Genomic DNA, 14,327 nt, shown 5'->3' with positions numbered 1-14,327 from the left:
GCGCACATAGCGATTATTTTCGGTGAATGCTGCGCACATAACGATTATTTCCTGGTGAATGCAGCGCACATAATGATTATTTTCTGGTGAATGCTGCTCACATAGCGATTAGTTTCTAATGAATGCTCCCCACATAACGATTATTTTCTGGTGACTGTTGCCTACATAACGATTATTTTCTGGTGAATGCTGCGCACATAACGATTATTTTCTGGTGAATGCTTGCGCACATAGCGATTATTTTCTGGTGAATGCTCCCCACATAACGATTATTTTCTGGTGAATGCTGCGCACATAACGATTATTTTCTGGTGAATGCTGCGCACATAACGATCATTTTCTGGTGAATGCTGCACACATAATGATTATTTTCCGGTGAATGCTGCGCACATAGCGATTATTTTCTGGTGAATGCTCCCCACATAGCGATTATTTTCTGGTGAATGCTCCCCACATAGCGATTATTTTCTGGTGAATACTGCGCTCATAACGATTATTTTCTGGTGAATGCTGAGCACATAGCGATTATTTTCTGGTGAATGCTGCGCACATAACAATTATTTTCTGGTGAATGCTGCGCACATAACGATTATTTTCTGGTGAATGCTGCGCACATAATGATTATTTTCTGGTGAATACTGCGCACATAGGGATAATTTTCTGGTGAATGCTGCACACATAGCGATTATTTTCTGGTGAATGCTGCGCACATGATAATTTTCCGGTGAATGCTGCGCACATAGCGATTATTTTTTGGTGAATGCTCCCCACATAGCGATTATTTTCTGGTGAATACTGCGCACATAGCGATTATTTTCTAGTGAATGCTGCGCACATAGCGATTATTTTCTGGTGAATGCTGCGCACATAATGATTATATTCCGGTGAATGCTGCGCACATAGCGATTATTTTCTGGTGAATGCTGCGCACATAACGATTATTTTCTGGTGAATGCTGTGCACATAGCGATTATTTTCTGGTGAATGCTGCGCACATAACGATTATTTTCTGGTGAATACTGCACACATAACGATTATTTTCTGGTGAATGCTGCGCACATAACGATTATTTTTTGGTGAATGCTGTGCACATAGCGATTATTTTCTGGTGAATGCTGCGCACATAACGATTATTTTCTGGTGAGTGCTGCGCACATGATTATTTTCTGGTAAATACTGCGCACATAGCGATAATTTTCTGGTGAATGCTGCGCACATAATTATTTTCTAGTGAATGCTGCTCACATAGCGATTATTTTCTGGTGAATGCTGCGCACGTAGCGATTATTTTCTGGTGAATGCTGCGTACATAATGATTATTTTCTAGTGAATGCTGCTCACATAGCGATTATTTTCTGGTGAATGCTGCGCACGTAGCGATTATTTTCTGGTGAATGCTGCGCACATGATTATTTTCTAGTGAATGCTCCCCACATAACGACTCTTTTCTGGTGAATGTTGCCAACATAACGATTATTTTCTGGTGAATGCTGCGCACATAACGATTATCTCCAGTACAGGGCTTCGGGCGCCATCTTCCCGTAGCCCTGCTCTGCCTGTCAGCGCGGGAGAAACTGGCTGCAGGAGGATTGTTGCAGGAGGATCGTTGGGGAGCTGCACGTCAGAGGCTGGCAGGTGAGCGAAATTTTTTTTTTGTACAGGTTCATTTCCTGGTGTATGCTGCGCACATAGCGATTATTTTCTGGTGAATGCTGCGCACATAATGATTATTTTCCGGTGAATGCTGCGCACATAGCGATTATTTTCTGGTGAATGCTCCCCACATAGCGATTATTTTCTGGTGAATACTGCGCACATAACGATTATTTTCTGGTGAATGCTGAGCACATAGCGATCATTTTCTGGTGAATGCTGCGCACATAACGATTATTTTCTGGTGAATGCTGCGCACATAACGATTATTTTCTGGTGAATTCTGCGAAAATGATTATTTTTTGGTGAATGCTGCACACAAAGCGATTATTTTCTGGTGAATGCTGCGCACATAACGATTATTTTCTGGTGAATGCTGCGCACATAACGATTATTTTCTGGTGAATGCTGCGCACATAGCGATAATTTTCTGGTGAATGCTGCGCACATAACGATTATTTTCTGGTGAATGCTGCGCACATAGCGATTATTTTCTGGTGAATGCTGCGCACATAACGATTATTTTCTGGTGAATGCTGCGCACATAATGATTATTTTCTGGTGAATGCTGCTCACATAGCGATTAGTTTCTAATGAATGCTCCCCACATAACGATTATTTTCTGGTGACTGTTGCCTACATAACGATTATTTTCTGGTGAATGCTTGCGCACATAACGATTATTTTCTGGTGAATGCTGTGCACATAGCGATTATTTTCTAGTGAATGCTCCCCACATAACGATTATTTTCTGGTGACTGTTGCCTACATAACTATTATTTTCTGGTGAATGCTGCGCACATAACGATTATCTCCAGTATAGGGCTTCGGTCGCCATCTTCCCGTAGCCCTGCTCTACTTGTCAGCGCGGGAGAAACTCTTTTTTGTACAAGTTTATTTTCTGGTGAATGCTGCGCACATAATGATTATTTTCCGGTGAATGCTGCGCACATAGCGACTATTTTCTGGTGAATGCTCCCCACATAGCGATTATTTTATGGTGAATACTGCGCACATAACGATTATTTTCTGGTGAATGCTTGCGCACATAACGATTATTTTCTGGTGAATGCAGCGCACATAACGATTATTTTCTAGTGAATGCTGCACACATAATGATTATTTTCTAGTAAATGCTGCTCACATAGCGATTATTTTCTGGTGAATGCTGCGCACATAGCAATTATTTTCTGGTGAATGCTCCCCACGTATCGATTATTTTCTGGTGACTGTTGCCTACATAACGATTATTTTCTGGTGAATGCTGCGCACATAACGATTATTTTCTGGTGACTGCTTGCGCACATAACGATTATTTTCTGGTGAATGCAGCGCACATAACGATTATTTTCTGGTGAATGCTGCGCACATAATGATTATTTTCTAGTAAATGCTGTTCACATAGCGATTATTTTCTGGTGAATGCTGCGCACATAGCAATTATTTTCTGGTGAATGCTCCCCACATAACGATTATTTTCTGGTGACTGTAGCCTACATAACGATTATTTTCTGGTGAATGCTGCGCACATAACGATTATCTCCAGTACAGGGCTTCGGTCGCCATCTTCCCGCAGCCCTGCTCTGCCTGTCAGCGTGGGAGAAACTGGCTGCAGGAGGATCGTCGGGGAGCTGCAGGTCAGAGGCTGGCAGGTGAGTGAATTTTTTTTTTGTACAGGTATATTTTCTAGTGTATGCTGCGCACATAGCGATTCTTTTCTGGTGAATACTGCGCACATAACGATTATTTTCTGGTGAATGCTGCGCACATAGCGATTATTTTCTGGTGAATGCTGAGCACATAGCGATCATTTTCTAGTGAATGCTCCCCACATAACGATTATTTTCTGGTGACTGTTGCCTACATAACTATTATTTTCTGGTGAATGCTGCGCACATAACGATTATCTCCAGTATAGGGCTTCGGTCGCCATCTTCCCGTAGCCCTGCTCTACTTGTCAGCGCGGGAGAAACTCTTTTTTGTACAAGTTTATTTTCTGGTGAATGCTGCGCACATAATGATTATTTTCCGGTGAATGCTGCGCACATAGCGATTATTTTCTGGTGAATGCTCCCCACATAGCGATTAATTTATGGTGAATACTGCGCACATAACGATTATTTTCTGGTGAATGCTTGCGCACATAACGATTATTTTCTGGTGAATGCAGCGCACATAACGATTATTTTCTGGTGAATGCTGCACACATAATGATTATTTTCTAGTAAATGCTGCTCACATAGCGATTATTTTCTGGTGAATGCTGCGCACATAGCAATTATTTTCTGGTGAATGCTCCCCACGTATCGATTATTTTCTGGTGACTGTTGCCTACATAACGATTATTTTCTGGTGAATGCTGCGCACATAACGATTATTTTCTGGTGACTGCTTGCGCACATAACGATTATTTTCTGGTGAATGCAGCACACATAACGATTATTTTCTGGTGAATGCTGCGCACATGAAGATTATTTTCTAGTAAATGCTGTTCACATAGCGATTATTTTCTGGTGAATGCTGCGCACATAGCAATTATTTTCTGGTGAATGCTCCCCACATAACGATTATTTTCTGGTGACTGTAGCCTACATAACGATTATTTTCTGGTGAATGCTGCGCACATAACGATTATTTTCTGGTGACTGCTTGCGCACATAACGATTATTTTCTGGTGAATGCAGCGCACATAACGATTATTTTCTGGTGAATGCTGTGCACATAATGATTATTTTCTAGTAAATGCTGTTCACATAGCGATTATTTTCTGGTGAATGCTGCGCACATAGCAATTATTTTCTGTTGAATGCTCCCCAAATAACGATTATTTTCTGGTGACTGTAGCCTACATAACGATTATTTTCTGGTGAATGCTGCGCACATAACGATTATCTCCAGTACAGGGCTTCGGTCGCCATCTTCCCGCAGCCCTGCTCTGCCTGTCAGCGTGGGAGAAACTGGCTGCAGGAGGATCGTCGGGGAGCTGCAGGTCAGAGGCTGGCAGGTGAGTGAATTTTTTTTTTGTACAGGTATATTTTCTAGTGTATGCTGCGCACATAGCGATTCTTTTCTGGTGAATACTGCGCACATAACGATTATTTTCTGGTGAATGCTGCGCACATAGCGATTATTTTCTGGTGAATGCTGAGCACATAGCGATCATTTTCTGGTGAATGCTGCGCACATAATGATTATTTTCTGATGAATGCTGCTCACATAATGATTATTTTCTGATGAATGCTGCTCACATAGCGATTATTTTCTGGTGAATGCTCCCCACATAACAATTATTTTCTGGTTACTGTTGCCTACATAACGATTATTTTCTGGTGAATGCTGCGCACATAACGATTATTTTCTGGTGAATGTTGCACACATAGCGATTATTTTCTGTTGAATGTTGCCCACATAGCGATTATTTTCTGGTGAATGTTGCGCATAGCGATTATTTTCTGGTGAATGCTGCGCACATAGCGATTATTTTCTTTCTGACTGGCATCTTGCTACTAATTGCCCTATTTCCTCTGGGTGCTGAGTATGTTTGCAAATTGAACATGGCACCCATGCTGCTTCAAAGCTGAATTGAATATAGCCATGCCATGCACAGGTATAGGTATTTGGATATGTGTGCTGCGGGTGTTGCGGGGGGGCCACATCCACATTCCGCATCGGGACCCAGAGGTTCGTAGCTACGCCACTGTCTCTTGTACACCGTCTTATTATCTTTTGGGAGACACCTGTGTCATTTCCCCTCAAAAAAAATTACTTTCTGGTTGAATATAAGTAAAATTTGTCAGGGGTATGAATAATTATGGACAGCACAGCATGACTATGGCCAGTGGATAGCTAAGGCGCTGTGGGCCCCGATGTAAGTTTTACAATGGGGGGGGGGGGGGGGGAGGGGAGGTGCAAGAAGGGAATGGGGAACAGTTTGTTAATGATTACCACTAGTCAAAGTATCTATAGAAGTGATTATGAGCACAGGACCAATAGAGAGCTAATACTGTAGTTGAGGGAGGGAACTGCGGTCTCCCTCTGGCCTCATTATGGTGGCTACCTCTGCTATGCCCGACTATGGTAGGGATTAGATCGTGAGTCTCTCTGAGGAACAAATAACACAATATACTCTGTACAGCGCTGCAGAAGATGCCAGCGCCATATAAATACGAAATAATAATAGTTGGCCGCAGGCGCCCATGTTTCCCGCAGACAGCTAGGCGCACATCCAGCACGTGTAGCAATGTAGGGCGGGGTACATGAAAGCGACACATGTACGAGCACCACGTGACTATAATACGCCCTTGTCTTCGAAGGGGGCGTGGTCAAGCTGTCACATGATGGCCGCGGCGCGCCAAAAAGCCAAGAATGCCAGGTGGGCGTGGCCCGAGGTGAGGAAAGGCGGGAATCTCCACCGAAGCTTCCTTCTTTCGCGTCGTCACCGCCCCGACACGCCCCTTTACGTGACGGTCCGTGTGGCGAGCGTGACGTCACGGGCGATCGATTTGCCATGAAGATTGGGGTGTTGGTGACGCTGCACATCGAGTAACGGACGTCCGGTTGCCGGGGTGACGTCACGGGTGGTGCGGGCGGATATCCGTTGTGATCTGCGGCGGCGATTCCCGCTCGGTGAGTAACGGGCAAAGTCTGACCGAGTGCTGCTGACCCGCCCCTTCTTACGTTGCCCGTCCCGTCCGACACGTCTACCGACAGCCGCTGCTTCCTATTACTGACCACCGGAGAGTCTGACTGGTGCCACGCCCCCTTTCCCTGACTTTGCCCCCTGCCCTCCCCCCACAGGCTCATGTACCCTGACTGCCCCCTGCCCTCCCCCCACAGGCTGACGTACCCTGACTGCCCCCTGCCCTCCCCCCACAGGCTCATGTACCCTGACTGCCCCCTGCCCTCCCCCCACAGGCTGACGTACCCTGACTGTGCCCCCTGCCCTCCTCCCCACAGGCTCATGTACCCTGACTGTGCCCCCTGCCCTCCTCCCCACAGGCTCATGTGCCCCCCCCCCCCCCCACAGGCTCATGTACCCTGACTGTGCCCCCCCCCCCCCACAGGCTCATGTACCCTGACTGTGCCCCCTGCCCTCCCCCCTACAGGCTCATGTACCCTGACTGTGTCCCCTGCCCTCCCCCCACAGGCTCATGTACCCTGACTGTGCCCCCTGCCCTCCCCCCACAGGCTCATGTACCCTGACTGTGCCCTCCCCCCACAGGCTCATGTACCCTGACTGTGCCCCCCCCCACAGGCTCATGTACCCTGGCTGTGCCCCCCCCCCCCTCCAGGCTCATGTACCCTGACTGTGTCCCCCTGCCCTCCCCCCACAGGCTCATGTACCGTGACTGTGTCCCCTGCCCTCCCCCCTCCCCCACAGGCTCATGTACCATGACTGTGCCCTCCTCCCCACAGGCTCATGTACCCTGACTGTGCCCCCCTGCCCTCCTCCTCACAGGCTCATGTACCCTGACTGTGCCCCCTGCCCTCTCCCCACAGGCTCATGTACCCTGACTGTGCCCCCTGCCCTCTCCCCACAGGCTCATGTACCCTGACTGTGCCCCCTGCCCTCCCCCCTACAGGCTCATGTACCCTGACTGTGCCCCCAGCCCTCCCCCCCCTACAGGCTCATGTACCCTGACTGTGCCCCCTGCCCTCCCCCACAGGCTCATGTACCCTGACTGTGCCCCCTGCCCTCCCCCACAGGCTCATGTACCCTGACTGTGCCCCCTGCCCTCCCCCACAGGCTCATGTACCCTGACTGTGCCCCCTGCCCTCCCCCACAGGCTCATGTACCCTGACTGTGCCCCCTGCCCTCCCCCACAGGCTCATGTACCCTGACTGTGCCCCCCCCCGGCTCATGTACCCTGACTGCCCCCCCCCCCCCGGCTCATGTACCCTGACTGTGCCCCCTGCCCTCCCCCCACAGGCTCATGTACCCTGGCTGTGCCCCCCCCCCTCCAGGCTCATGTACCCTGACTGTGCCCCCCTGCCCTCCCCCCACGGGCTTATTTACCCTGATTGTGCCCTGCCCTTCTTCCTCCCCCAGATACTTAATTACTCCTGACTGGGTCCCCTGTCCTTCCCGCAGGTTGCTTATTTACCCTGATATGTACCCCTTACCAGGCTTTCTCCCCCAGAGGTGTATTTACCCCCTGACTGTGGCCCCTGCAACCTCCCCAGGCGTATTTACCCTGATTGTGACCTCTGCTCTTCCCCCCCCCCCCCTGATGTGTAAATACTGTAACTGTGCCCCTTTTCCTTCCCCCTCACCCAGAGGCTTCTTGACTCCAAGACTGTGCCCCACTTTCCTCTTCCCCGACTTTCCCCTTCCCCCTTGAGCTTTTTTTTTTAATATGATAAGAAATTCCAACTATAAAACACTTTCCTAGCAGAAAATGGCTTCTGAGAGCAAGAAAGAGGTAAAAAAGGGGAATTTATTATCAGTGAGGGTCACACTGTGGTCACTTCCTGTCTGAGTCAGGACTGAGTCAGCCACTTACATACCTGATATTTTTACTCTTTCAGGCAGAGAAAGAAAAAAAGGAACACAGCATAGTTATTTGTGTGCTAGGCACTGTACATACACATGTCTATCTCATTATGTCACATTTCAGTTCGGGTATCCTTTAAATGTGTGCCATCGCATGCAATTTTCAACAAGTTTGTTCCCTGCCGGTAGACACAGAGTTGATAACTAACCCTGTCCGAAATCGATTGACTCGGCATGCTGGAAAGATTTCGTTCGAAATTGCTTGGTCAGGTGTGAAACGGACCCCATGCAGGTCTCCCTCCATGTACCCCTGGGGGGCCCTGTGGTGAATGTTGCAGGCTCAGCTGTCCACTAGCATGCCCCCTCTTGTGTCCTGCGTCTTTCTCTGTTGCTACAGTAATTACTATAGGCCCCTCCCCATACCCCATGACCTCACTGCGTGTACCTGACATCAGTACATGCGGCAAGGTCACAGGGTAAAGGCACCCCTGGCAGCAATGGAGAAACGCACAAGACGTGTGCCAGCGGTCAGGTGAACCTGCAACCCTCTGCATGACTCGCTGTTTGTATGTCATCGATTCCATCCCTGCAAGCCTGGGACACTTTAGCCCCAGGCATTCCCTCCTCCCAGCTGTAAACTCGGACTGAAACATGGACCCCCACAGCAGCAATCCCTGTCCCCCCCCCCCCCCCCCCAGGACTCTAATTGAAACTAAGATGCTTTAAATGTATGTATGTCCTGCTTGCCTCCGCTATGTTTGCAAACGTGCTGTTATATGTTCCGGTTTTACTCTTGCCATGTGAACCACAAGCAATTCCGGGTACACCTCTGGTGTGCTTGGCGATAATAAAGATGATTCTGATTCCTGCGTCCCTCTGCCTCCTTGCATAGTAACAGAGTGCATTGTCAGCTATACAGCTGATTTTGCATCTGTTCTTCCCGGTCCAGCGATGTCAACGAAGGGATCTGGTCCAGATCCCCCAACGGCAGCATCAGTCAACAGTGTGTACTAATCTATAGATGCTGAGCAAGCATGCAGATCAGAGGTGTCTAACTAGATTATCTGCATGCTTGTGTCAGATGTGTGATACAGACACTACTGCAGCCAATGAGATCTGCAAGACTGCCAGGCAACTGGTAATGTTTAAGAGAAAAGAAATATGGCAGTCTCCATATTTCTCTCACTTCCGATTCCCCATAATAATAAAAAAAGCCTAACATTAGTATAGTGCTTTTCTACTGTTGGGCCTATAGCACTCGAGACCACCCTGCAGTGTTAGGAAGTCTTGCCCAAGGACTCCTTAGCCAGGATTTGAACCCTGGTCTCCCATGTCATAGGCCAGTGCCTGTAACCAGTACACTGTAACAGACTGTTCTATTTGAGCCATAGACCACTTTCCTACAACTTTCTACTGATGTGCTATAGGGCTGATTGAGAATAGCTTTCTGTAGAGTCACTAATGCTGGTGTTAGTGGTGCAGACATTGGCCATATACGTGATGCTTTTCTCTCCTGCAGGGAGATGGTGACCAACCACAGGGCAAGGTACCTGAACAAATGAGTCAAAGACTGCTCCCAATTGGGGATGTGGTGGAGGGGACTACAGAGGTGGATGACAGATTGTCTAATAAAGCGTGTCCTATGGAGGTAGGTGATACGTTTGCCTTTCATTGGTCTTTCAATAAGCTTTATTTAAAACACCCGCTCCCAACCTAAGGAGGGGTCTGGGCGCTAGTCTACTTTAGGGGACCCAGCAGGAAACGTCATAGAGAGAAGTTCTCCAATCACAGCACCCTCTACAGCACAAAGCATTGTGATTGGCTGAATAGTGTGGGCGTGGTTTACAACAGCCTATCTGAAACTGAGCAGTTCTAGAGGGTGCTGTTCACCCAATCCCATTAGCTGAATTTCCCTATGAGGTTTCCTGCTGAGTCCCCAAACTAGACTATCGTCAGGGACTGCCTTGTGGTGAGTTAGCTTAGCTCAGAAACACTGCAGTCCATTTTCGAAGCTAAAAAAATCCTCTATTTTGACTACTTACCGTAGTTGCTGCAGCTTGTTGTAAGCAAGTGTTTTGCGTGATGGTTAATGATCGTTTGCATGTAAAATGCCCACATCACCTGTTTTTACCTTTTCCATGCCCTAGTACAGTGATGGCTAACCTTGGCACTCCAGCTGTGGTGGAACTACAAGTCCCATAAGGCATTGCAATACTTTGACAGCTCTAAGCATAACTCGGGGAGGCAGAGGCATGATGGGATTTGTAGTTTTGTCACAGCTGGAGTGCCAAGGTTAGCCATCACTGCCCTAGTAGGATGATCATGGCTACCCTTGTTTGTGTAGCTTCATTTCAACTCCCTGGTTTCAGAAACCTATAGCTGTCCTCACTTTACAGATCTCAAATACCATCTAATAGTTTTTTGCTTATATGTTGCCTTTTTGTGTTAAATTACAACTCTGCAGCTCAAAATCTGGCCTTGAGATTTTGATCATATGGCCAGAGACAGATGAGTGTTAAGGTAGCCATACACTGGTCGATTTGCCATCAGATTCGACCAACAGATAGATCCCTCTCTGATCAAATCTGATCAGAGAGGGATTGTATGGCCACCTTTACTGCAAACAGATTGTGAACCGATCTCAGCCTGAAACCGATCACAATCTGTGGTGGTGGTGCTGCTGCCGCCGTAAACTGCCCTCTACTGTTTAAACTTCCTGCCGGGCAGGAAGAAGTGAAGGCATGCCGGAGACCAGAGCGGAGACGAGCGAGGGCAGTCGCGCCGGCGGAGCAGGTAATGTATGCGGCTCTATTGCGTCGGTCGTCGGGCACTCGAACGCCGCTAGCGATGCGCTCTTTACCCGCGGGCGATCGACGGTTATTTTCCGCACGGCGCGATTGACGGGATCGGACGAAATGGATCGAAATTCGGCGTGTAGCGCGAACGATTGGCAGCAGATTCGATCCCAGTGATCGAATCTGCTGTCGAAACGGCTGTAAATCGGGCAAGTGTATGGCCAGCTTTAAGTGGCCCATACACTGGTTGATTTCAGCCATCGATCGATTCTATAGAATCGATCTCGATCGATCAGAAATCGATTCTTTCAAATCTTGATTAATTTGTGGCCGATTTCGATCGATTTCAATGGATTTGATCTATCTGACAGGATGGAAAATCTAGGTGGATCGGCTGCTGGCAGCAGATCAATGGCCCATAGAGTTGCATTGGATCTAATGGTCCAGTAATGCATTTAGATAATTTCCAATAGATTTCATTCTGGAATCTACTGGCAATCTATTCCTAGTGTGTGGCACACATCAGATTCCTGTCAGATTCGACTTAACAGACATCTGAAAGAAATCGGTCTGATGATCGAATCTGCTGCAAATCTATAAGTGTATGGCCACCTTAATTCATGTTATGTTGATACCTGGATCATCTCCATTGTTCAAACTGCAAGGGAGGAAAGCCCAGACAGGGTTCACACTTGCCAAGTTCATTCATGTTTTATTAGCATTGCAAAACACGAACTGCCACACGCCTGATGCTTAAAGGGAACCTTAACTGTGGGGGGAAAAAAATTCCCTTACCTGGGGGCTTTCCCAAGCCTCCTGCAGCCGTCCTGTGCCCGCGCCGGTCCTTCGGTGCCCTCCGGTCTCCCTCCGCGGCTAAGTTTTGTTTTCGGCCGACTGCCAGTCGTCCTCGGGCAAAGCGTCATCTTCTTTTGCATTCCCCGTCGTTAAGAGCCATAAAGCGCGTCTGCATGACGCATTGAACCAGAAGTCCCTTTCAGCCCCTCACACAATCTTAGGAGTGTGTGAGGTAGAGTTGGGCGAACTGTTAGCGCAACTGCAGCCAAACTGTTCGGCTGCCCAACCTGTCATGTGGCTGTGGCTCTTACTACTTCCAGGTCGCAATGACCCGGAGTAGTACGTCTGCGCTGGCCCGGCGGAGCGCGTCCTAGATCGCGCTCCCGCTGCCGGGCACTCTCTGCGCATGTGTGTGATGTCATGAGTGAGGGGCCGCCGGGCCAGCGCAGACGTACTACTCCGTGTCATTGCGACCCGGAAGTAGTAATAGCCACAGCCACATGACAGGTTGGGCAGCCGAACAGTTCGGCTGCAGTTGCGCTAACAGTTCGCCCAACTCTAGTGTGAGGGGCTGAAAGGGACTTCTGGTTCACCATGAGCTTGCTGGGCAATCTGTATCACTGGAAGGCGACAGTGCTGTCCACTTCAGTAAACCACCTTGCCTCAGTGCGCTGTTTTCTATTTGCTTGTCAGTCTTCCGGTTGCTATATTTGCCTTGGTCAGTTTGGGACTTGGTTGGTCTTTCAGCCGCTAATAGTGCGATTGCACGTGGGTGAGAATTCCTGTCTAATGCTGCCGTATCTCTGTTCAGCACCCACAGCCTCTGTCGGACTCTGAGAACGAGGAGCCGTTCCTGGGGAAAGCACCTTACAGGTCCGCTTTTGTCTCGAAGAACAACGCAAGTTCCTTCACGTCTCTTACATGGTAAGGTCATTTTATTAAAAGGCTACTCCACCCAGAAATACGCATTTATTGTTGACTAAGCTTTAATTGTATTGCTCTGTTGAACTCAATATACTAAATAAACTATAAAGCCTGCTACACCACTTTCGAATGGCCATTCACTGTCCAATTTTACCACTTCCATGTAGTATGAGGGTTTACCTGCACGATCTGATCACAGGATTCCATATGTGTTGTGCCTCATAGTACATGGTGGCGGTAAAATTGGTCAGTGATTGGACAGTCGTAATTGAAAGTGTCTACCAGGCTTAGGTACATAGTGGTGAGAGTCTGAGATACCTGCAGGTCGTCCAGAGCGGGGAAAAAACAACCGAAGAGCCCCTCAAAGTGAAGGTTTTCTGAGCAGCATTTTAGGGGTGATTGTGATGGGATTGTTGTTCAATTGACCAAGAATCACGCCAATTGCAGCAAAATCTCAATACAACCTCGCGGTTGCAATTGGTGGTTTTTGTTCCGAGTGTGAACCAGCCCTAACGGCTAATCCTTTAATTTTCTTGTTGTTGTTTGGGTTATGGGGGGGGGGGGGGGCTGCTCGGAGGTGCGCAACACTGAGAGGCAATGATATAACCCTAAGGGCCCTTTTCCACCAGCGCGTTTGCGCTGGCTGAATCGCAAAAACGCAAACCGCTAGCGATTTTACAATCGCTACAGCTTGCTTTTTAACATAGGAATCGCGGTAGGTCATTTCCACTACCGCGATTCGTTTTTGTCAGGAACGCGAACGCGCGGCGGAGCGATATTTGCCGCGATTTTGCTATGCAGTGCATAGCATAGCAAAATCGCGGCGGCGAACGTCGGGGAATCGCCGGTAATTGCGATTCAGCAATCGCTAGCGTTCAGCGTGAACACTAGCGATTGCAAGTGGAAAAGGGCCCTGAGGGTTTCATTCCAGAGGCAATTGCCATGCTCATCAGTGATCAGAGGATGGGGTCGGTGACTATCAAAGTGTCTGACTTAACCTCCTTGGCGGTTAATTTTTTTTTTCCTTATTAAAAAAATCCTTTTTTTTTTTTTATTTTTATTTTTTGTTTCATGTAAAGCTACCAGAGTGGTAGCTACATGAAACACCACTAGAGGGCGCATGTGGCCCTCTAGTCCGATCGTCGCCGCCATCTATAGCAAACAGGGGAACGCGTATATAACGCGTTCCCCTGTTTGGCTTCTCCTGTCGCCATGGCGACGATCGGGATGACGTCAGCCGACGTCCTGACGTCAGGCACACCCGATCCAGCCCATAGCGCTGCCCGGAACTCATTGATCCGGGCAGCGCAGGGCTCTGGCGGGGGCCCTCTTCAGCCGCTGCGTGCGGCCGATCGCCGCAGAGCGTCGGCGATCAAGCTGTGCGCGCGGCTAGCAAAGTGCTGGCTGCGCGCACAGCAATTTACAGCACATAAATCGCCCCACCAGGGACTGAGATCTCCCCCTGCGCGGCATAGCCCGAGCTCAGCTCGGGCTTACCGCCAGGGAGGTTAAAGGCCTCGTTCACATCAGGGACGTTTCTGTGCGCTTTTCTCAGCGCACTGCCCTGTGCGGTCAGCAAGGTATTTATTTTCCCATGTAGCTGGTTCACATCTATGCGCTACGCTGAGCAGAGTTACAAACACGTAGGGTTGCATGCATTTCTGTGT

The 14,327-nt window shown here is 48.5% G+C and overlaps 1 protein-coding gene across 3 annotated transcripts in view; it reads left to right on the top strand.

The window, feature by feature from the left end:
* Positions 1 to 14,327, top strand: part of RNF169 (ring finger protein 169) — a 44,191-nt gene that overhangs the window by 22,121 nt on the left and 7,743 nt on the right. The window contains exons 1-3 of one of the 3 annotated variants that reach the window (XM_068264670.1): positions 6,003 to 6,041; positions 9,666 to 9,794; positions 12,548 to 12,660. In XM_068264670.1, coding sequence (XP_068120771.1) covers positions 9,705 to 9,794; positions 12,548 to 12,660 — 203 coding nt within the window. In that variant the 5' untranslated portion in view covers positions 6,003 to 6,041; positions 9,666 to 9,704. The other 2 variants (XM_068264669.1, XM_068264668.1) reach the window with 2 other exon arrangements.

The sequence above is a fragment of the Hyperolius riggenbachi genome, chromosome 2 (genome assembly GCF_040937935.1).
Source record: "Hyperolius riggenbachi isolate aHypRig1 chromosome 2, aHypRig1.pri, whole genome shotgun sequence".
Lineage (NCBI taxonomy): Eukaryota > Metazoa > Chordata > Amphibia > Anura > Hyperoliidae > Hyperolius > Hyperolius riggenbachi.
The sequence above is the reverse complement of the archived record's forward strand: the minus strand, read 5'-3'. Positions and strand labels throughout refer to the sequence as shown.